Raw genomic sequence first — 24,182 nt, forward strand, 5'->3', positions numbered from 1 at the left:
AGGTTAGGCAGACAAAGGGAGATTACGAGAAATCTTTGGCGAAGGATGCAAATAAAAACAGCAAAGAGTTCTTTACTTATGTAAACTCTAGATGGAAGGGGATGAATCAGTTTGGTCCACTTGATATCGATGGGTCAACTGTTGATGATCCTGCCTAGGTAGCTAACAAACTAAATGAATATTTTGCATCGACATTCACACATGAGGAGTTATTCAGCGAGGGGAATGCCAGAGGTGTATTCAACTCTGGCAGTAATCGAGAGAATCTTGTAATAACTGAGAGTAAAGTGGAGTAGAAATTATTGAAGATTTCTCCTCCACAAGAAAGGCACCTGGGGTGGAAAGGATCTATCCAGTTATATTAAAGGAAGCAGCAAAGGAAGTAAGCAAAACCTTAGGTACCCTCAGACTCGAGATGTGTAAATGTGACCCCAATTCACAAAGGAGGATCAAATGCCGACACAAGTAATTATAGACCTGTGAGTTTAACTTCTGTTCCAGGAAAACTAATGGAGGCACTGGTTAAAGAAACACTGCAGGATCATCTAGACAAGACTTCAGTTATAGCTCAGACACAGCATGGTTTTGTTAAGGGGAATAATTGACTGACCAATTTGATTGGATACTATGATGCAGTCACAAAAGAACTGAATGCGGGGAATAACTTTGATATTATATACTTGGATCTTAGAAAGGCTTTTGATACTGTTGCACATGGAAGACTGCTGCACAAATTGCTGCTATGGATAAAGAGATCGTTGAGGGGAGAAGACAGAGAGTGGTAATCAATGGACACTGCTCATCATGGACTAATGTTATTAGTGAAGTCCCTCAGGGTTCAGTCTTGGGTCCATTATTGTTTTCTGTATTTATAAATGATATTGATGATGGTATATCAAGCTTAATGTCTAAGTTTGCAGACGATACAAAGGTTGGCAGGGTTGTCAAGGACACTATGCTTTTGCAACAGGATCTTGAAAGGTTGAGCAGATGGGCTGAGAGGTGGCAAATGAAGTTTAACATTGACAAATGTAAAGTACTACATATGGGAAACAGCAATCCCTGAGCAACGTATCAACTCTGTGGTACTACACTTACAGTGGTAGAGAATGAAAAGGACCTGGGGGGTAATTGTGCAGGCAGATATGAAGTTCTCTGAGCAGTGAAGACAGGCTGCAAGAGTAGCTCATGATGTCTTGTCAATGATATACAGGAATTTTTCTAGCAGGGATAAGGAGGTGATTATTCCCTTGTATAAGGCAATGGTCAGGCCACACCTTTAGTACTGTATACAGGTCTGGAGGCCTCATTTCAAGAAGGATGTAGAGCTGCTGGAACGAGTACAGAGAAGGGCAACAAGATTAGTGAATGGAACAAAGGGGTACTCTTATGAAGAAAAGTTTTGCAAATTACAGTGTCTGGAGACTAGGCACCAACGAGGTGATCTGACAGAGGTGTATAAAGCCTTGAATGGTTTGAGCATGCTCAATGCTGATGGGATTCTTTCTCTTGCTCAGAATAATCACCTGAGAGGGCATAAATTCAAATTGAGGAAAGACAGATGTAGGATAGACGTGCGGAAATTTGCCTTTAGCCAGCAGGTAGTTGGTTGGTGGAAAAGACTTCCATCCCTTGTTGTGGAAGTTGATAGCCTAAATAAATTTAAGGCTCAGCTGGACAGGTATTTCGAACGCACAGAGGGGTGAAGTGGAAGTGCATTTTTTTTTTTTTTTTTTTTTTTGTGGCTGATGCTGCATAAGCTTGCTTTCTTGCATCATATGCCTCTACTAATGCTAAAGATGTATGCATTATCTTAGTATTAGTATTAGCAATGGCCACATGATGCAAGGAAGCCTATGGCTTATGCTGCACTAGCCAAATAAAAAAAATAATAATAATACTTATTTTATTATTCTTGAATAATAATGATATAATGACCTTTGAGTTTCCCCAAACTGTCAGCCTCTACCACTCATGTAGGTAACTTATTCTAGTAATTTATAACTCTCTGGTTAAAATAAACTTCCTACAATGCAATCTAAACATCCCCCCCCCTTAACTTGAAATTACGTCCCCTAGTTCTAGGGGTCATAATTTTAAGAATCATTTATAACTGAAAATTTAGTCCTTATTCATTTTACTTATGCCTCTCAGTGCCTTAAACACCTCAATCAAGTCTCCTTCAAGGTGCCAAGTTTCCAAGCTCTGCAATCCACATATTTGAAGTCTTTCCTCATATAGATGCCTTATCTTAGATAACAGTAGATGAAGCCACTGCCTACTTATGTAAAAAAACTGGCAAATAAGTCAGCAAAAATGAAAACAACCGCTACTACGATGCATGCTGTATACCACCTGACTAGTTACTTATGAAAAAATGTTCAAGGACCTTATAATAATGATAATAAAGGTCATATTTTTTTTCAGTTAAATTCGCAGACCCCAAGAGGGCCATGAATTTAATAGGTAAAGAACCCCTGTATTAGTTATACTATTAATTACTTCTATTAGTTACTTCTGGTTTTTAGGTTTTTTTCAAAATTTATCTCAAATTTTTGCACACTTCACAGTATGTGAAATTTCAAATTATGTAGGTTGCTTCCCGCATCCACCTTGAGAGAATATTGAGTTTCATATCCTTGTCTTTACTATGTGAAAAAATAACACATCTTTCAAAAACAGCTGAAGACCTTGCATATTGAACCACTGAAAGAAATAAAACAAGTCACGTGGAACTGCAAACAAAGAGTGTCAGTTCTTGTCTAGTACCATACTATGCCCCTTCAAAAAAAAAAAAAGGCAAAATAATTACAAAAATGATGGCACATTACATGACAGGTTAACTGCCAGTTTTCTACAGATTTGTGTGAAGGCATGCAGTTTCTGTATGAAAACTGTAAAAAAAAATAACTTCAGAAACTATTGCAGTAAAAGTTTGATATATTTATGAGGTGGAAAAAATCTCAGATTTTCAATCACTTGGTTAGTGGTTAAGCTGAAACATTATTTTTGAGGGTCACCCTTCAGGTTACTTGCTGTCATATAGTACATAAAATGTATTAAAATATTTACTTTTTTTTTTTAATAGGCTGTTGCTAATGAATCTGGGATTAGTTTCATATCTGTTAAAGGCCCGGAACTCTTGAATATGGTAAGGTTTTTTTTTTCCCCCCCCCCCTAGGTTATTAAACATAACATGCTCATACTGAAACAAGGTATCCAGTTAGCAAGATTTGCTGCTTTAACCCATCAACATATTAGTTTTTTTTTTTTGTTTTTTTTTGCCACAAATTTTAAATACTCTAACATGACCAATTATGAATATTTGTCGTTAATTTTTTTCTAGTCAGTGATTCTGTAATTACAAGTACACTGGTGTTCAAAGAAAGTGATTAACCTAGTAATTTCACATTTCTAAACCTTTTTCATGATGGTATGTTACATTAGTGACTAGCATCACAAATAGAAATATAAGCAAAAGATATTTATTAATAGTTAAGGCAAAGCTAAGTAATATTTGACAGGTGCTCTCAAAATATTCCAAAATGAGCATTTACAACCTTTATACGACAGTTTTGGTAAACACGACAATTATGGCTGAAATGTTATTAGAAGCCCTCAGTATGATTCAGTTTATCATTTTAAATGGAAAACAAAATAAAAAGTTCACCAGGTGCAAACTAATATTTAGTTGAACCGCCTCTGGCCTTGATGACAGCAGCACACCATTGAGGCATTGACAAGATCAATTTCTGAAGATAATCAACTTACACTTTGTGGTTCCAAACATGAATTATGGCTTCCTGAAGTTCACGAAGGGTCATTGGTTTCTTTCTGGCAACTGCAGATTCCACACGTTGCAAACAGTTTTCTATAAGATTCAGGTCCCGGCTGTTTCCTGGCCAGTTAAGAGTTGTAATGGCCCGTTTTTCCATATTTTCACCTGTAACGATTATAAGCATATTACTGTCGAACCTCTAATGCAGAAATGAAGCTAAAGTAACTACAGAAATGCCTACTTACACTTTTTGCCCGATGACAAGGAGCAAAGTCATCCTGAAAGATGCAGTTACTTGGCAGGTTGAAATGGTCTCTAATGGTTGGCAGAAATTTGCCTTCCAATAGAGCCAGGTATCCATTGGCATTTACAGAACCTTTTATAAATTGCAGGTGACCTACTCCGCAATACAAAATGCACCCACCCATATCATTTGGCTGGTAGGGAATTTCACTGTAGACACTATACAGTCTGGATGGTATTCTTCACCACATCTATGGTAAATCATTTGTCTCCCATCAGAGAGCCATGCAGGTTGAATTTATTCTCATCCGAGAAAATAACTGACTTCCACTGCTCAAGGGATCCATTTGACATCCTCCTTACGGCAAATTAATCGGGCCTTTTTCACTTTTTGTGTGAGGAGGGGCTTCTTCTGAGGACGACGGACTAAAAGTCCATTTTTGAAGAGGCATCTTCTGACTGTTACAGCACTTGCTACCTTTCCTGTGTGTTCTTCCCATTCTCTTTTCAGCTCAGACGAAGAAGCTTTACAGTTTTTAAAGCATAAGTGCTTCAAAACACAGTTCTGCTTTGGCGTAGAGACTCATTCGGGTCAGATTCTTTTTTTCCTATCAGTAGAACCAGTACTGTTGAGTTTGTAAAGAAATCTACTCACTGTCAATTGATTACAAGGCACTCTATAAGCAATATGATGGGAAGAGCATTCTTCCTCACGTAAAGCAACAATAGCACTCTTTCTTCGTTGCTTCAACTGCATGTAACTTGCCATCCCGATACAAGCAAGGAATGGTGTTGTTGTTATTTGGTTTTTAGGAGCATTAGCAACTAAGGCCATATTGCTCCGTGGATATGCAGCGGCCATTCCATGACCTTTCCGCATCCTCTGTATTTGGTGGTCACGGGCTCGAACCCCGGTCTAATCAAGAAGCGTGTGCTACGCACTGCTGCTCCTGTTCACCTGGCTATGGAAGCGCCAAGCAAGGAATGACTGCAGCTCTTGCAGAGTGTGCTTATATAGCTGAAAGTAACAGCTGATGCAATATTACGTCATCACCTAAGCGTGTCAATTTTTATCTGATGCAATCTGTAAGAAATATTGCCATATACTTACGTTATTCGGACACGTACAATTTTAAGGGGTGATGCACTTTCTTTGAACACCAGTGTAAATGTAACATCACATTCATAACAGTAATAATATTTTTTTAAATACTTTCATTGCTGAACTCTATGCCCAGAGGTTACATTTGCATACTAAATTTAGAAGCTGACAATGGGTCATGAATAAATATTTCTCCTCTTTTTTTACTTATTAATAATACGATAAATACCAAAAATAAATAAAATATTGTGTTAATGATGTGAGCATTTTTTTATTTAAAATATTGTTGTAATATGAAAAATTAAATTTATTTAGTAAAATAAAGACACTAAAAGTAAGCATTTTAGTAAGTGTTTGGGGACTGTGAAAGTGAACACACAATCAAGACCATTCAGAAACTAGCTTGGCCTTTAATTTTACCTTCAGCCATATATATATATATATATATATATATATATAAATAAAACTGCAGTCATTATTGAAGAACCTCATTCTAACAGGAAACATGAAATGAAAACATTTTTTCCAGGCTACAAATCAACAAAAAATAACTGTTTAAACAGTGGGATAAAGAGTTCTGGTGAAAAAACATCTGTCGTTCTCTAGTGGTAAGCCTTCTCTAAAGCGGAACCTATGAATATGAACAGAGTGAATAACCTATGATTTCTTAGAATTTCTTGCAAGATCCACCATTCATTAAAACAGATTTGTGCCTATGCAATGGCACTATACAACACAGATTATGAACAGTTGTATGATACTGATGTATGATAACACTGTATGATAAAGTTGGGTGATTGTAGTATATTTTTATACCCTAATTACAAAAATGTTACTGAAACTTACCTCACCCAACTTTTTTTTGGAAACATACCTTTTATTTAAAAAAAAGAAAAACATTTAACAAATATTTGGCTTAGAGCATGTGAAGTGTGCAGCTGTCAATTAATATGACACCAAATGTTACTCAATCATTGGTCAGGAGATTTTCATGTTATGTCCTGATTTGTCAAAAAACTACCATATTATGTTCAGCCAACTGTCTTACCGCCTATGCAACTGTTCCTGATGTACTGCAGAAACAGCTATTTAAAGTTGCACAAAGCACAAAAAAAAAGGTGTTTTAATAATTCCGATTCATCTTATTATATGTGAAAATTGGCTTTGAAAACCAAAAAAAAAATAATAATAAATCAGAAGTTTTACTCAATCAATAAGGTTTATGCATTTATACTTCAGATGCAAGGTTGGACATCCTTAAATACTTTAAAAACTATTTATTGACTATAGTAAATATTTATGGAATATATGCGGTGCATACCTACATTCCAGAGGAATGGCACTTTTTGGGATGCAACTGAAGTACTCAAAATATTAGCATTAGTAGAGGCATATGATGCAAGAAAGCAAGCTTATGCAGCATCAGCCACAAAAAAAAAAAAAAAAAAAAAAAATGCACTTCCACTTCACCCCTCTGTTCGTTCGAAATACCTGTCCAGCTAAGCCTTAAATTTATTTAAGCTATCAACTTCCACAACAAGGGATGGAAGTCTGTTCCACCAACCAACTACAGGCTGGTTAAAGGCAAATTTCCGCACGTCTATCCTACATCTGTCTTTCCTCAATTTGAATTTATGCCCTCTCAGGTGATTATTCTGAGCAAGAGAAAGAATCCCATCAGCATTGAGCATTCTCAAACCATTCAAGGCTTTATACACCTCTATCAGATCACCTCGCCGGTGCCTAGTCTCCAGACATTGTAATTTGCAAAACTTAAGCCTTTCTTCGTAACAGTACCCTTTGTTCCATTCACTAATCTTGTTGCCCTTCTCTTTACTCGTTCCAGCAGCTCTACATCCTTCTTGAAATGAGGCCTCCAGACCTGTATACAGTACTCAAGCAATGTGTGGCCTGACCATTTCCTCATCCAAGAGAATAATCACCTCCTTATCCCTGCTAGAAAAATTCCTGTATATCATTGACAAGACACCATGAGCTACTCTTGCAGCCTGTCTGCACTGCTCAGAAAACTTCAGAAAATTGCACAATTACCCACAGAGTTGATACTTTGCTCTGGGGTTACTGTTTCCCATATGTAGTACTTTATATTTGTCAATGTTAAACATCATTTGCCACCTCTCAGCCCATCTGCTCAACCTTTCCAGATCTTGTTGCAGCTACATAGAGTCAGTAGTGTCCTTAACAACCCTGACAACCTTTGTATCGTCTGCAAACTTGGACATTAAGCCTGATGTACCATCATCAATATCATTTATAAATACAGAAAACAACAATGGACCCAACACTAAACCCTGAGGGACTCCACTAATAACATTAGTCCATGATGAGCAGTATCCATTGATTACCACTCTCTGTCTTCTCCCCTCAACTCTTTATCCATAGCAGCAATTTGCCTCCAATGCCACACTGCTTCAATTTGTGCAGCAGTCTTCCATGTGCAACAGTATCAAAAACCTTTCTAAGATCCAAATATATGATATCAAAGTTATTCCCTGCATACAGTTCTTTTGTGACTGCATCATAGTATTCAATCAAATTGGTCAGGCAAGACTTTCCCTTAACAAAACCATGCTGTGTCCAAGCTATAACTGAAGTCTTGTCTAGATGATTCTGCAGTGCTTCTTTAACCAGTGCCTCCATTAATTTTCCTGGAACAGAAGTTAAACTCACAGGTCTATAATTACTTGTGTCAGTCTTTGATCCTCCTTTGTGAATTGGGGTCACATTTACACATCTCCAGTCTATGGGTACCTCCCCTGAGTCCAAAGAGGCTCTCATATTTATGGCTAAGGGTTTGCTTACTTTCTTTGCTGCCTCCTTTAATATAACTGGATAGATCCCATCCGCCCCGGGTGCCTTTTTTATGTTTATCCTCAACAATTTTCTCCTCCACTTTCCTCTAAGTTATTACAAAATCATCTAGCTCACTGCCAGAGTTTACTTCACCTCTGGCATTCCCCTTCCTGAATAACTTCTCATGTGTGAATGTAGATGCAAAATACTCATTTAGTTTGTTAGCCACCTGAGCAGGATCCTCAACTGTTGAACCTTCAATATTCAGTGGACCAATCTGATTCATCCCTTTCCTTCTAGAGTTTACATAGGTAAATAACTCTTTTCTGTTTTTCTTTGCATCCTTTGCCAAGGATTTCTCATAATCTGCCTTTGCCTGCCTAAACTCCTTTGTGACTTGGTTACAGACCACCTTATATCTATCATAGGCTTCCATGTCACCCATTAATTTATATATATCCCATGTATTTTTCTTCTCTGCCACATATCTCATTAGTTCATCTGACATCCATTTAGGCCTAAACCTGGAACAATATTTCTTAGTTGGTATGTAAAGCCTAGTAGCTTCCAAGATAAGTTCTTTGAATGCTTCCCATTTTGAATTTACTGTTGGTAACATTATCAGTTTGTCCCACTGTATAGAACTTAAATACTGTCTCAGACCATCGTAGTCGCCTTTACGAAAGCAAAAACACTTCCCATTACCCCTGATGGTAGTTACCTCTTTGAGTAAATCCCACTTCAGCACACTGTGATTACTGCCACCTAGTGGTTCCTTTATCTGCAGATTCCTAATGCATGAAGAATCACTAATGATAATCAGATCAAGAGTATTACTCCCTCTAGTTGTCCCCCGAACATGCTGATGTAGAAAACTCATCCAATAAATCCACAAAAGCCTTGCTAGTGTGTGAGTGACCAACCCACAAATTCCAGTCAATATCTGGGAAATTAAAATCCCCCATTATAAGACTCTCTGATTTATTGGCCCACTCCATTTCCCTGTACAGTTTCTTATTATACTCATCAGAGTCATTAGGCCTATAGCACACTCCTACTCTCAATTTTGATCTCCCAATGCTTATGTCACACCAAACTGACTCGACACTGCACTGTCCAGCGATGTCGACTGGCTTCACTTCCTTGGATTTTGTGTTTCTTAACTAATAGCAGAACTCCTCCTCCCTTCCTATCCTGTCTATCCCTTCTGTAGATGTTGTACTCCCCAAATTCCAGTTCTGCATTCCTTATATATGTGTGACACCACGTCTCTGATATTCCAACAATATCTGCCTTCAGTGTTTTGACCAACACCTCAAATTCATCAAATTTATTTACCAAACTCCTAGCATTGGTGTACATGCAAGTATACATGCACCTGTTCCTATTCTTAGCTACCCTAGCACAACCCATGTGTTTACTTGTACTGCAATGATTCCCAGCAGTCTCAGAAATACCCTGCATCTTGTTTTCCAGGCTGCTGCTCATTCCAATAGAAGCAGTGCAAGAATCACTTTCACCTCTGCCAGTGGCTACTGTTAATCTATTAGTCCTTGTATCCCCCCCAATCTAACAGTTTTCTGACCCACCTAACACTGCCTCGATAGCATCAGCAAATATTCTTGCACCCTTTCTATTTAAGTGTATCCCATCCCTGTAGAAGCAGTCTCTCCTGTTAACAAGTACAGACCAGGCTGAAAAAAATTCTATCCCTTGAGCCTTGCACAATCTTTCCAGGGCTGAATTGATCGACAAGGCTCTCATCATAAATATTTCTGCTTTTTTTGCGTGCCAGTTGAACAAAAGACAGACATTATATAGCTCAACAATAGGTATTAAACAGAACTTAGTTTCAAAACAGAAAAATATATTGTGTCAGCCTCTGACAAATGGAGAAATAGTTATTTTTACTTCCCCTACATATTAACCCAGCACCGGATGCATGCAGACCCTGTCAGGTGCCTTGTGAGAAAATTCTATGCATGTTAATTGTTGGTTCAAGTTTAATGACTGAAACTCTCTCTCTCTAAATATAGATCTAGTTTCTGTCAAGTTGTTTTTGAAGTAATATTTTTATGTTTTTCTCAGAGTAATAGCGAAAGAACCTGAGTCCCACATCCCCATTTTTGTAACTTTTGTGCTTCATAGGTGCATGGCACTTCACAGATCCTGCTCATGTTCCATGTTTATATTTCAAGTGCACGTCAAATGAGCATCATTCTAGTTCAAGGTCATCCACCAATTACACTATCTAAATTTGAAAATGTAGCATTGTCTCAGCCTTGTAAGGAATGTTTCAAGATTTCTGAAGAGTAATTAGCTGAAAACACGTGAGAATTTTCAATAGGGCTTATTCCCTTCATCTCTCTTATTTTTTTTTTGTCTTCAGTTTTGTGAAGTGAATAAGTACTCTTCTTTTTCTTTTTTTTATCCCGAACTACAGAATATTCTGATATATTCAGTTCGATTCTATTCATTTTATGTTTGATTTATTATATAAAAAATAGTTTTGTTGTCTTGATTATTATTATTGATGATATCTTTAGTCACATGTGAGTATTGAGGTTTTTTTTTATATATGAGAACCCCAAGCACAAGAGGTATTAAAACCTGTAGTACTTAGTTCCATGCATGGGTTGGAATTCAATTTTATTGGGCCAAAAGTGACTAAGGCTATGGTGCGCCACTACTATGCCATAAAAATACCAATGAATAAAAGATATATTGCAACCTTACAGGAAGGTTACAACTCAAAAATGGTAACAGTGCATGGGTTGAAGGTTGAGAAGATGAAACAAGATACTTGTTGACATTAGACTGAATTTCTGTAGATTGTAATTTTCAAGAAATACATATGAAGGAAGGTAGTTCCAGAAAACAGAAGTTGAATGAATAAATGAGGAAGAAGAAAAGTTGGTTCTGTGAGTTTGAAGTTGGATAATAGAAGGATGATGACTGCTTGTGGCAAGTGTTCGGACTGCTTTGGAAGGGAGAGGGGGAGTGTTACTTCTGAATTGGGTCATTAGAACCCAGTTCAGAAGAACAGTGCCCATGGAAGTATCTATAGCAGCGGTTCCCAACCTCTTTTTGACTCTTGAACCCCTTTCATTGTAATATTTTTTATCGTGAACCCCTTTCAACAATATTTTTATTGCAAATCACTGAGCCTATATTCTTTGAAATCGTATAATAGTTCTGAATTTTTATTCTAAAATATTTCTAGTGCTATGTTTTTATAAGCGATATTGCACAATAATAAAAATTATTATTAAATACCTATACATAATAATGGTCTTTGAGAATTAAAAAAAAAATTTAGTATGAAAAACATATTTATTTAACACGATATACTGTAAGATACAAAACTAATTATAAGGAATTGTGGGAGATGTTGTTTCTTTCATTGGCAATTCTTTACTTTCTATTTAATTTTATTTTATTTTCCATTTAATTTTATTTTATTTTACTTTATTGTTTATTTTTAGTTATATTTTGTAGTTTACAAAAATATACCTATGTAAATCTAAGCCAATGCCATTACAAAATTTTTAGTGTGGAACCCCCAGGGGTTTGGGAACCACTGATCTATAGCAAAGGCTTGCAGCAAAAACAGAATGTCTATGAGACAGAGAGTGGAGAGACTGATAGAGATGACTCATTAAATTAACCTAACTGCCTTCTACTAAATGGAATCTACAAGCCTGAGAGAGGTTTTGGGGGCATCACCTCCATATGCAGGAACAATATTCCATGTTGGGGTACATTTGTGATTTGTACAGAGTGAACAGCTGCCTGTAAGAAAAGTAATGCCAAGAGCGAAAGAGAAAATCCAATTTTTTAGTGCAGAGAAAGCAATATTTGTAATGTGATTATGCCAATAGAGAATAGAAGTCAGAGTAATCGCCAATAGAGATATATTATCTAGCATATATAGAATTCAGTGTCATCGAAGATAACCATAGGAGCAGAAGAATCCTTTTTGCAAGATATAAGACAGTACTGAATTTAAGAAGAATTGAAATCAACTAAGTTATCTTTGCCTCTCTGGAGAATTACCTGTGGATCAGCATTTAAGGAATTGGTAGGAAATATTCGAGAATTTGAACTGTTTGTGCAGGGCAAGGTTTCTCAAACTGGAAGATGAATGCAATGTGCTATCATCAGCAAAACTATGGATAGGATTCTGGTCTGGAAGAAGGTCATTAATATACAAGCAGAAAATAGTGGGAGAAAGAACTGAACCTTGGGGAACACCAGCATTAGTAGGAAAGTTAGAAGACAGAGAGAAAACTGGATACCCGATTACAAAAAACAATGATGGAAGCTTATTTAGAAGACTTTTATGCCAAACACTATCTCAAGCCTTTGAAATGTCAAGAGCAACTGCTTGAGTTTCACAAACTTTTCCATTGACTTTGTTCATAGATAGGTAAAATCAGCCAGAATATGGATTCCACCATGGATAGACACTAGTGGAATCCATACTGGCGATCGTTGAACAAATGGATTTCTAGATAGTTTAAAGTTGGCAGTTAATTGATTTCTCCATTACTTTAGAAAGAGAAGAAGTAAGCGCAGTGCTACAATAATTCGATGGGAGCGATTTATCACCCTTTATAGGAACTGGCTCAATATGAACAAATTTACCTTTGGAATTAGAAAGTGAAAAAAAAGCAATACAGAACAGGAGTAAGCTCAGGAACACAGGTGTTGAGAACAGGTGGAGATATACCATCAGTACCTAGAGGTTTCTTAGCATCAAGATTATTCAAAATGTTTCTGACATCCTTTTAACTGAAGACCACAGGAGGCACTGAATAAAGTGTACTAAGAATGGTAGGAGGTGGTTTACAAAGATCTTCAATACACAAATTAGAAGAAAAGTAGGAAGCCAGCTGGCCAGCATTATCTCTGGCTGAAGTGACAGTAGAATCATCTGGTTTTGACTGTGATGGGAACAGAGATGGACAAAAGTTGCAACCATTGGCTTTGGTAAGAGACTACAATTTGGACAAGAAATTTTCTACTCTTAGCCTGTTCAAAATCTAGTTTGCACAGATTAATACAATTGTTGCGAGCTTTGGTGTAGGCAGAAGATGAACATGGAGATTTGGATACAAGCCAATTATGATAGGCAACATTCTTCTCTTGAACAGCCTTAGCACATTTATTCGAAAACCAAGGTTTGGATAAAGAACAAGTTTTTAACGTGGAGTGTGGAATAAAGGATTTCATCCCTACAAGAATAATTTCATTGACATCTAGATTTGTAACAGTAATCTGACCAAGGAAAAGAAAGGCCCCGAGTGCCAAGCGTTTTCCGAGTGATCAAGTGATTTAAAGTGATTCTAGAGTGCGCTTCTCAATTATACTTAGTTTACTATATTTATAGCGATCTTAATTTTTTAGTACTCCGTAAGTAAGTTTTGCTAAAAGGATCTAGCAAACTAACAGAAAGGAAAGTCACCTTTCTTTTTTCTCTTATCTCAAACTAACCACCAACCCTACTAACTTATAGCAGCTGCTTGGTCACTTGGTGGCACTGCTCTTGCCTCCTCGTGGCGGGGCTGGAAACCTGGGAGTTGGAAGGTACGCTCCCACGGCTAAAAGAGCAAATCATGAGTAGTAAAGTCACTACTTCCCAAGGGACTTCAGAAAAGATCCCACCAAATCGGCTTGATGAAGAACCAGAAAATACTGCCAAAAGGCAAAGAACAGACAGCTCCAAACCATCACCGATTCCTTTGTTCCTAATCATCCACTCCACTGGAGAGGAGACACTAGGAAAGAAATCCCCATTTTTCATCCAAAAAGTCTTGGAAGGACTAGCCGGAACACCAAAAACGGTCAGGCGACTCCGATCTGGGGATTTATTAGTCGAAACGTCTAGTACTAGACATTCAGAAAAGCTACTGAATGTATCAAACTTTGGAGGTATACCAGTAGTGGTCACCCCCCATAACACTTTAAACTCTTCGCGGGGAGTAATCTCCGAATGGGACCTCTTACACGTTACTGAAGAGGAAATCAGCAAAGAACTCCAAAATCAAGGAGTGACAAATGTAAGACGGATTTCTATTCGGAGAGATGGAAATGTAATACCTACCAAAACCTTAATCCTGACATTTAACACACCAAAAATCCCATGCACTGTAAAAGCAGGATATTTGAACTGCCAAGTAAAAGTATATATTCCAAATCCTTTGCGCTGTTTCAAGTGTCAACAATTTGGACACTCGCAAACAGCATGTAGAAACACACCGACATGCGCTAAATGTGGATCCAAAGAACATCAGATTGATGAGTGCCCAGCCACAGCCCCAAAGTGTCCAAATTGTAAAGGAGAACATCCCGCATACTCCAGAGCATGTGATAGATGGAAAAAAGAAAAAGAAATACAGAAATACAAAACAGAGCACAATATTACATACCAAGAAGCAAGAAAAATGATACAGCCAACCATAACCAATAGACCAACGTACGCACAAGTAACAACTAAATTTAAATCAGTGGAATGTCAAACTGAAATCTCAGTTCCTCCAAATGAATCTTTTTCTCCACAAGTCAAACACTTACTCCAAGCAAAGCAACAAGATAAACAAGAGAAAACAGTAAACACACCCATCTCAATCCCCTCAGATTCTCCAACCTTGCAACAGTGTAAGAGTAATAGCAGACCACAAAATCACGAACCTAACTCAGAATTTATGGAATTTGAGAAACCGGGAAAGATAGATGACGATACGTTGTAAATCCATGCCGATGAATCAGAAGAAGATATGGATACCGGAAAACCGATATTTCCCAAAAGAGACAGAGTAAGGACAGAAAAACAAAAGACAGTCACCCAATGAAAACAGCTCGAGGGGCTGAGCAAATATAAATAATGGATAAAATTATCCAGTGGAACTGTCGTGGATTACGTACTAATTTTGATGACGTACAGTATCTGATCACCCATTATACACCAATCTGTATATGTCTCCAGGAAACGTACCTCAAACAACAAGATACCCTGAATATCAGGAACTACTCAATGTACAGAAGAGACCGAATAACTCAAAGTATAACACATGGAGGAGTTGCTATATTAGTAAATGACAGAATACCAACACAACAGGTGCATTTAAATAGCCCATTAGAAGCGGTAGCAATTCGTACAATAGCAAGGTCCCTATTAACCATATGTTCATTATACATTCCACCAGGAGATGATGTCTCTTATGAAGACCTAGACGCATTACTACACCAACTACCACCCCCAATTTGTCTGATGGGAGATATGAATGGACATAACCCTTTGTGGGGATGCTCCGACTACAACAGAAGAGGACGCATCATTGAACAACTGCTAGATAATCATAACCTCTTGCTTCTTAACAGGGGTGACCACACCTACTTCCACTTTCCAACTCGGACCACCACAGCTATAGATCTTACCATATGTACCCCTACACTTTACACAGCATTTAATTGGGAAGTTTTTGAGGATCCTCTTGGGAGTGATCATTATCCAGTAATTTCCACACTGGTCAGTGAATATCCATATCATACCAGCAGGACTCCTCGTTGGAAAATAGAAAAAGCTAATTGGGAAGCATTCAGGAGGAAAGCAGTTTTCAACACCAATATCATTGAGCAGGAAACAGTAGTTGTTGCACTAGCACATGTCACAGAAACCATACAAAACGCAGGCAAGCTAACAATCCCTAAGACTTCATCACGTTTTCCAAACTGTCCGAAAACATGGTGGAATGATGACTGCACTGAAACAAGAAAACAACAGAATAGGGCATGGAACCGTTTTCGCAGGTATCCCACAACAGAAAATCTGATTCAGTTCAAAAGAATGCGTGCCATAGCGCGATTTACCAGGAAGCAGAGTCGAAAAGCAGCATGGATAAAATTCACATCTACAATAAACAAAAAAACAAATGCACATATAGTCTGGAATAAAATAAGAAAAATGACAGGTAAATATAGAAATAGGCCATCACCAATACTGATCTGCAATGGAAATAGTTTGACTGAACCTACAGTTATTGCAAACACATTAGGCGAGACCTTCGCCAAAGTATCAGCGAAAGATTCATACCGTCCGGAATTTCTGATCCAAAAAGAAAAAGCAGAAAAGTATAAGATCAAATTTAAATCAAAAGGTAATGAACCCTACAATCAACCATTCACAATAAACGAACTACACGAAGTTTTGTTCACAGCCAGGCCAAGTGCAGTAGGCCCAGACGATATACATTACGACATGATCAAGTACCTTAACAAGACTGAATTAGAAAATTTATTGAAACTGTATAACAGAATATTCCAAGAAAATGTATTTCCAAACACATGGTGCCATGCAATAGTACTAGCTTTCCCGAAACCTGACAAAGACCTGACAAATCCATGCAACTGTCGACCAATAGCCCTCACCAGCTGTTTAGGAAAACTATTAGAAAAAATGATAAACAAAAGACTGATTTGGTATCTAGAGGAAAATAACATCTACACAAACACGCAATGTGGTTTTAGACATCAAAGATCTACTCTGGATCATCTAGTCAGGATAGAAGCCAACATCAGAAATGCATTTATCAGATCACAACATATGGTTACAGTATTTTTTGACATCGAAAAAGCTTACGATACCACTTGGAGATATGGGATCCTGCGAGATATGCACCATGCTGGACTGAGAGGCAATCTCCCTGTGTTTATCCAGAACTTCCTTATGAACAGAACCTTCCAAGTCAAAGTACAAACTTCTTTCTCTAAAATCTACCAACAAGAAGGTGTTCCACAGGGCTCAGTCTTGAGTGCCACTTTGTTTGCCATAAAGATTAATTCGATCACAAATCAACTCCCTCCTTCGGTTTCACATGCACTTTATGTTGATGACTTTAGTATCTCTAGTCAGGCACAGAACATGAGAACTGTCGAGAGACAATTGCAATGCGCAATCAACAATATAAGTAAGTGGGCACTAGATAACGGTTTCAGACTGTCAACACAAAAAACAATATGTGTACATTTTTGTCGCAAAAGAAATCTCCATCCTGATCCCGAACTAAAATTAGAAGGCAAAAATATACCAAGGCAGCCGAAGGCAAAATTTCTCGGACTAATCTTAGATAAGAAACTCACATTCGTGGAGCATATCCGAGAGCTGCGTAAAAGCTGTACAAAACACATGAACATACTTAAAATCCTTTCATCAACAGCATGGGGAGCAGACAGATATTCCTTACTAAACCTATACAAAGCACTAATTAGATCAAAATTGGACTATGGAGCCCCAGTTTACGATTCAGCACGGAAAACAGCTCTGAAATGGCTGGATCCAATTCATCACAATGCACTGCGCATAGCTACTGGCGCTTATCGTACCTCTCCCATATATAGTCTCTATGCTGAAGCCAACGAACCACCTTTAACTCTTAGGCGACAGCAACTCGTATTGTATTATACATTTAAAATAAAATCTATGCAAGGACACCCTACTTGGGAGACCCTCTTTGATCCACAATGCAGAAACATATATCAGAATCGCCAACAAGCAAACCGACCCCTGGGAATTAGAATGCAAGACTTTCTGGCAGTACATAACCTTAATATAGACAAAATAGCACACATGCCAGTTCATACTCCTCCACCATGGGATTCGCATATCCCGATATGCGACTTCTCCTTTCAGAAATGGAATAAAAAAGCGATACCGTCAACAATATTCCAACAGTTACATGCAGAGCACAGAATTCAATTTCCTGACTATATTCCAATATACACAGATGGTTCAAAAACAGACACTTTAGTGGGAGCAGCAGCTGTATTCCCAGATATAACTTTAACACAACAGCTACCGAAAGAGTGCAGTGTATACACAGCAGAATTATACGCAATAAAAATAGCCTTAACTCATGTACAAGATAAGCATTACACGAGAAGTGCAATATATACAGATTCCTTGAGTTCCTTACAATCCATGCAAAACACAGGTACATCCAAACACCCAATCCTTTGGCACATACGGCAAATATTAACTGACTGCGCCAAAAATGAACAGGATATTTTTTTCTGCTGGATCCCAGGACACACAGGGATTGCGGGAAACGAAGCAGCAGACAAGTCAGCCAAAGAAGCCGAACTACAGATCGGAGAGGATATATCAGTCCCGTATTCCGATTACAAGCCTGCAATATGGCGTATTTGCCAGTTGAAATGGCAAGAAACCTGGAATCAGCAAACTGCAAACAAATTATACCAAATAAAGCCGAATATTGAAAACTGGATTTCTAGCAGTCGAAGGTCGAGAAAAGAACAAACAGCACTCACCAGGCTAAGAATCGGCCATACCCATCTTACGCACTCATTTTTGTTGCGAGCAGAGGAACCACCACGATGCCAGACTTGTGACACCGTTCAATCAGTAAAACACATATTAATAGACTGTCCTACATATACAAATGAACGTAAACAAGTCTTCAAAGATATTTATGAGACACATGACGCCATTACACTAACAGATCTCTTGAAAAATAAACATGACTGCACAGATGTCTTCAACTTTCTTAAAGCTATCAATTTATACCACCTCCTCTAAGGAAGTGAATATAAGCAACAGACTAAACAAGAACGTATAAATCAGGTTAAAATGAACAATGGAAATCGAAAGTAAACACCCTTGAAACACATCACACCGTATGAACTGGTGCATTATGACCCCCCTAGTCCATGCGCCATTAAACCTCAATACAAACAAACAAACAAACAAAAGGAAAAGAAAAAGTCTCTCAGATCATCCCATTTTGCATTCTTGTAATGACAAACAACACAGGGTTGAGAATGGCCAAAAGTGATAGGCTCTATTGGAGAAGAGACCATCGCGAAGTTGTGATCTGAAGTGCCTAGAGGACCAGTCACATTGACTGTGTACTTAGACTGCTAGTTTCTGAGAAAAAGATCAAGCATGTTGGCTGCATTGTCAGGATTGTCTGGTATTCTGGTAGATAAATGAACAATATGTATGAGGTCATTATTAATTGCAAACGTCTCAGCATCTCAACCAGTTTGGTGCATGTGACTAGAAAATGGAAGCCAGCTGAAGTTGTGAACATTAAAATCACCAAGAAAAATTACCACACTGTTAGGAAAGTTGGACTGGAGAAATTCAAGTTTCAAAGAGTGAAAGTTAAAGAGTTCCAAGTGAGATTAGTGCAGTTCGAGAGTGATACAGGCAACAGATGAATTTTACAGAATGTAGTAGAGAGATTTTAAGCCAGAGAAGATGTGAAAGAGGAGATTCAAAATTACTGTCTGACAGGGAATATCAGAACGCTCATATGCACAAGTACTACTTTTGTAGAGAGAGGAATCATACAGTGAATAATTAAAACAACTGAGATGAGCAGTGGTTCTTTCAACCATTAACCGAGATTCTCTCAGAAAAAGTACATGAGTTTTGGCAGACTGTAATTGGAAATGGACATCATTGAGATCACGTATATTTCTTAAATGAACAAGGAAGTGTTTTGGAGGTTTAGATCTTTTTGCAGATAAGTTTGTTCTGTTAGTTTGGCAATTCATGATGTATTCAGTAGTAAGAAAAGGTGATGAGGACATGCTGTGTGAAGTAATGAAATTCTTGGATATGGCATACACATGGCAAGAATATATCCAGCTCCTTGACATAATGTGGCCTCAACAATGTCCCTGCATATACACTACTCAGACTTTCTCCAGTCACTAACTGGCTGAGTAGGGGCAGCAAGATTATACACTAAATGATCTGGAACCCTCCTAGAGAGTTACCAATACATTCATTCCAGTGGACTAACTAGTGGACGGCTAGCAAGCATCGTTTTAAAGCTGCTTGCTCGAAATGTAAAGAAGATTGGATCTCAACAGAGTGTCCATCACAACCTCAAAAGACAATCAATCATATTTATTGTATGATGGAAGAGGTGGGTGGTTTGCCAGAGCTTTCCTCTGTAGACTATGAGAGTTTGAAGGACAGGGTGGATGCCCTCGAAAAATCTAAATTGAGGGGCCCATCAAGCTCTCAGCTGCCCACATCAATGCCAGAGCTTGCACTTGGTCATCACGCAACACAGCAGCAACCCCCAAGGCAGAATGCACTGGTCCCACAGGAACTAGTAGTTGTTGGTGACTCTATTGTCAGGGAAACGGGTAACATGCTTTGAAAAAAGGATAGGTGGAACAAGACCAGGGTATGTCTGCCAGAGGCAAAGGTTGATGACGTTTTGGGAAGCATTCAAGGAACTAATCTTGGTGGCTACCAGGCTTTACATACCAACTAAGAACTATTGTTCAAGGTTTAGGCCTAAATGGTTGTCAGATGGACTAATGAGACATGTGGCAGAGAAGAAAAATGCATGGGATACATACAAATTAATGGGTGACATGGAAGCCTATGATAGATATAAGTTGGTCTGTAACCAAGTCACAAAGGAGATTAGGCAGGCAAAGGCAGACTACGAAAAATCCTTGGCAAAGGATGCAAAGAAAAACAGAAAGGAGTTCTTTACATACTTGAACTCGAGAAGGAAAGGGATGAATCAGATTGGTCCACTGGATATTGATGGTTCAACAGTTGAGGATCCTGCTCAGGTGGCTAACAATCTAAACGAGTATTTTGCATCTACATTCACGCATGAGGAGTTATTCAGGAAGGAGAATGATGTAGGTAAAGTAAACATTGGCAGTGAGCTGGATAATTTTGTAATAACTGAGAGGAAAGTGGAGGAGAGATTGTTGAGGATAAACATAAAAAAGGCACCTGGGGTGGATGGGATCTATCCAGTTATATTAAAGGAGGCAGCAAAGGAAGTATGCAAACCCCTAGCCATAATTATGAGAGCTTCTTTGGACTCAGGGGAGGTACCCATAGACTGGAGATGTGCAAATGTAACCCCAATTCACAAAGGAGGATCAAAGGCTGACACAAGTAATTATAGACCTGTTAGTTTAACTTCTGTTCCAGGTAAATTAATGGAGGCACTGGTTAAAGAAGCACTGCAGGATCATCTAGACAAGAATTCAGTTATAGCTCAGACGCAGCATGGTTTTGTTAAGGGCAGGTCTTGCCTGACCAATTTGATTGGATATTATGATGTAGTCACAAAAGAACTGGATGCAGGGAATAACTTTGATATTATATATTTGGATCTTAGAAAGGCTTTTGATACTGTTGCACATGGAAGACTGCTGCACAAATTGGAGCAGTGTGGCATTGGAGGCAAATTGCTGCTATGGATAAGGGGATGGTTGAGTGGTAGAAGACAGAGAGTGGTAATCAATGGACACTGCTCAACGTGGACTAATGTTATTAGTGGAGTTCCTCAAGGTTCAGTGTTGGGTCCATTGTTGTTTTCGGTGTTTATGAATGATATTGATGATGGGATATCAAGTTTAATGTCTAAGTTTGCAGATGATACAAAGGTTGGCAGGGTCGTTAAGGACACTACTGACGCTATGCTGCTGCAACAGGATCTGGAAAGGTTGAACAGATGGGCTGAGAGGTGGCAAATGAAGTTTAACATTGACAAATGTAAAGTACTACATATGGGTAACAGTAACCCCAGAGCAATGTATCAACTCTGCGGTACTACACTGACAGTGGTGGAGAATGGAAAGGACCTGGGGGTAATTGTGCAGGCAGATATGAAGTTCTCTGAGCAGTGCAGACGAGCTGCAAGAGTAGCTCATGGTGTCTTGTCAATGATATACAGGAATTTTTCTAGCAGGGATAAGGAGGTGATTATTCCCTTGTATAAGGCAATGGTTAGGCCACATCTTGAGTACTGTATACAGGTCTGGAGGCCTCATTTCAAGAAGGATGTAGAGCTGCTGGAACGGGTACAGAGAAGGGCAACAAGATTAATAAATGGAACAAAGGGTTGCTCTTACGAAGAAAGTCCTAAGTTTTGCAAATTACAGAGTCTGGAGACTAGGCACCGGCGAGGTGATCTGATAGAGGTGTATAAGGCTTTGAATGGTTTGAGCATGCTCAATGCCAATGGGATTCTTCATCTTTCTCAGAATAATCACCTCAGAGGGCATAAATTCAAATTGAGGAAGGACGGATGTCGGATAGATGTGCGGAAATTTGCCTTTGGCCAGCGGGTGGTTGGTTGGTGGAACTGACTTCCATCACTTGTTGTTGAAGTTGATAGCCTAAACAAATTTAAAGCTCAACTGGACAGGTATTTCGAACGAACGGAGGGTTGAAATGGGAGAGGGTTTTTTTTTTGGCTGATGCTGAATAAGCTTGCTTTCTTGCATCATATGCCTCTACTAATGCTGATGCTAACGTTGTAGAGCGGATATCATCTTTTAAGGGCGCAAAAGGTGATATAGTTGTACACGTTGGCACTAATGATATTAAGAGTAGGAGACTGGCAGAATTACTTAACAAGTACAGGTCACTGTTGAACAAAAGCCAAGAATTAGGGTTGAATTTGAAAGTGTCTGCAATTCTGCCCAGACAAGATAGGAGGGAGTATATGATGATAGCCTTGTCGATCAATTCGGCCCTGGAAAGATTGTGCAAGGCTCAAGGGATAGAATTTTTTTCAGCCTGGTCTTTACTTGTTAACAGGAGAGACTGCTTCTACAGGGATGGGATACACTTAAATAGAAAGGGTGCAAGAATATTTGCTGATGCTATCGAGGCAGTGTTAGGTGGGTCGGAAAACTTATAGCTTGGGGGGGATACAAGGACTAAAAGTTTAACAATAGCCTTAGGCAGAGGTTAAGGTGATTTTTGCACAACTTCTATTAGAATAAGTAGCGACCTGAAGCGAGGGGTGTTGGGGGTTTCAGGGACGGATGGCAGTCATCCTGAAATAGGTGGGTATATGGGATGTGTTAGGGTAACTAGGAATAGAGGCATGTATACCAATGCTAGAAGTATAGCAAATAAATTTGATGAATTTGAAGTGTTGGTCAAGACATCAAAGGCGGATATTGTTGGGATAGCAGAGACGTGGTGTCACACAGATATAAGGAATGCAGAACTGGAATTTGGGGAGTACAATGTGTACAGAAAGGATAGACAGGATAGAAAGGGAGGAGGTGTTATGCTGTTAATTAAGAAAAACATAAAATCAAAAGAAGTGCACCCAGTTGATATAGATGAACAGTGCACTGTTGAGTCAGTTTGGTGTGACATAAGCACTGCGAAAGAAAAAATAAGAGTAGGAGTGTGTTATTGGCCTAATGACTCGAATGAGTACAATGAACAATTATACAGAGAAATAGAGTGGGTAGTAAATCAGAATGTCTTATAATGGGGGATTTTAACTTCCCAGATATTGACTGGAACTTGTGGGTTGGTCACTCACACACTAGTCAGACTTTTGTTGATTTATTGGATGATTGTTTTCTGCAGCAGCATGTTCGAGAGGCAACCAGAGAGAGTAATACTCTTGATCTGGTTATCAGCAGTGATCATTCGTGTATTAAAAATTTGCAGATAAAGGAACCACTAGGTGGCAGTGATCACAGTGTACTGATGTGGGATTTACTTAAAGATATAATTACCATCAGGGGTAAAGGAAAGGGTTTTTGCTTCCGTAAAGGCGACTACGATGGTCTCAGAAAGTTTTTAAATTCTGAACAGTGGGATAAACTGACGATGTTACCAACAGTAAATTCTAAGTGGGAAGCATTCAAGGAATTAATCGTGGATGCTACTAAAAGTTTCATACCTATTAAGAAATATTGTTCAAGGTTTAGGCCTAAATGGTTATCTAATGAACTAATGAGACTCGTAACAGAGAAGAAAAATGCATGGGATCGATATAAATTATCAAGCGACTCAGAAGCCTATGGCAGATATAAGCTAGTCTGTAATCTGGTCACAAAGGAGGTTAGGCAGGCGAAGGCAGATTACGAGAAATCCTTGGCAAAAGATGCTAAGAAAAACATCAAGGATTTCTTTACTTATATAAAGTCTAAAAGGAAGGGGATGAATCTGATTGGTCCACTTGACATCGATGGTTTGACTGTTGATGATCCTGCTCAGATAGCAAACAAACTGAATGAGTATTTTGCATCTACATTCACATATGAGGAATTCTTAAGGTTTGAAAATGGCAGAAGGTTATCAAATTGTAGCAGGATACTTAATGATTTTGTAATAACTGAGAGCAAAGTGGAGGAGAAATTGTTTAATTTAAATATAACAAAAACACCTGGGGTGGATGGGATCTATCCAGTTATATTAAA

The 24,182-nt window shown here is 38.5% G+C and overlaps 1 protein-coding gene across 1 annotated transcript in view; it reads left to right on the top strand.

Annotated features, from left to right (window-relative positions):
• The window catches only part of smid (nuclear valosin-containing protein-like smid), a 402,569-nt gene that overhangs the window by 314,560 nt on the left and 63,827 nt on the right, over positions 1-24,182 (top strand). The window contains exon 15 of the mRNA XM_090375537.1: positions 3,089-3,151. Within this exon, the coding sequence (XP_090231663.1) occupies positions 3,089-3,151 (63 nt within the window). The remainder of the gene's footprint in view (positions 1-3,088; positions 3,152-24,182) is intronic.

The sequence above is a fragment of the Mastigoproctus giganteus genome, chromosome 6 (assembly GCF_048544385.1).
Source record: "Mastigoproctus giganteus isolate SK-2022 chromosome 6, ASM4854438v1, whole genome shotgun sequence".
Classification (NCBI taxonomy): Eukaryota; Metazoa; Arthropoda; class Arachnida; order Uropygi; family Thelyphonidae; genus Mastigoproctus; species Mastigoproctus giganteus.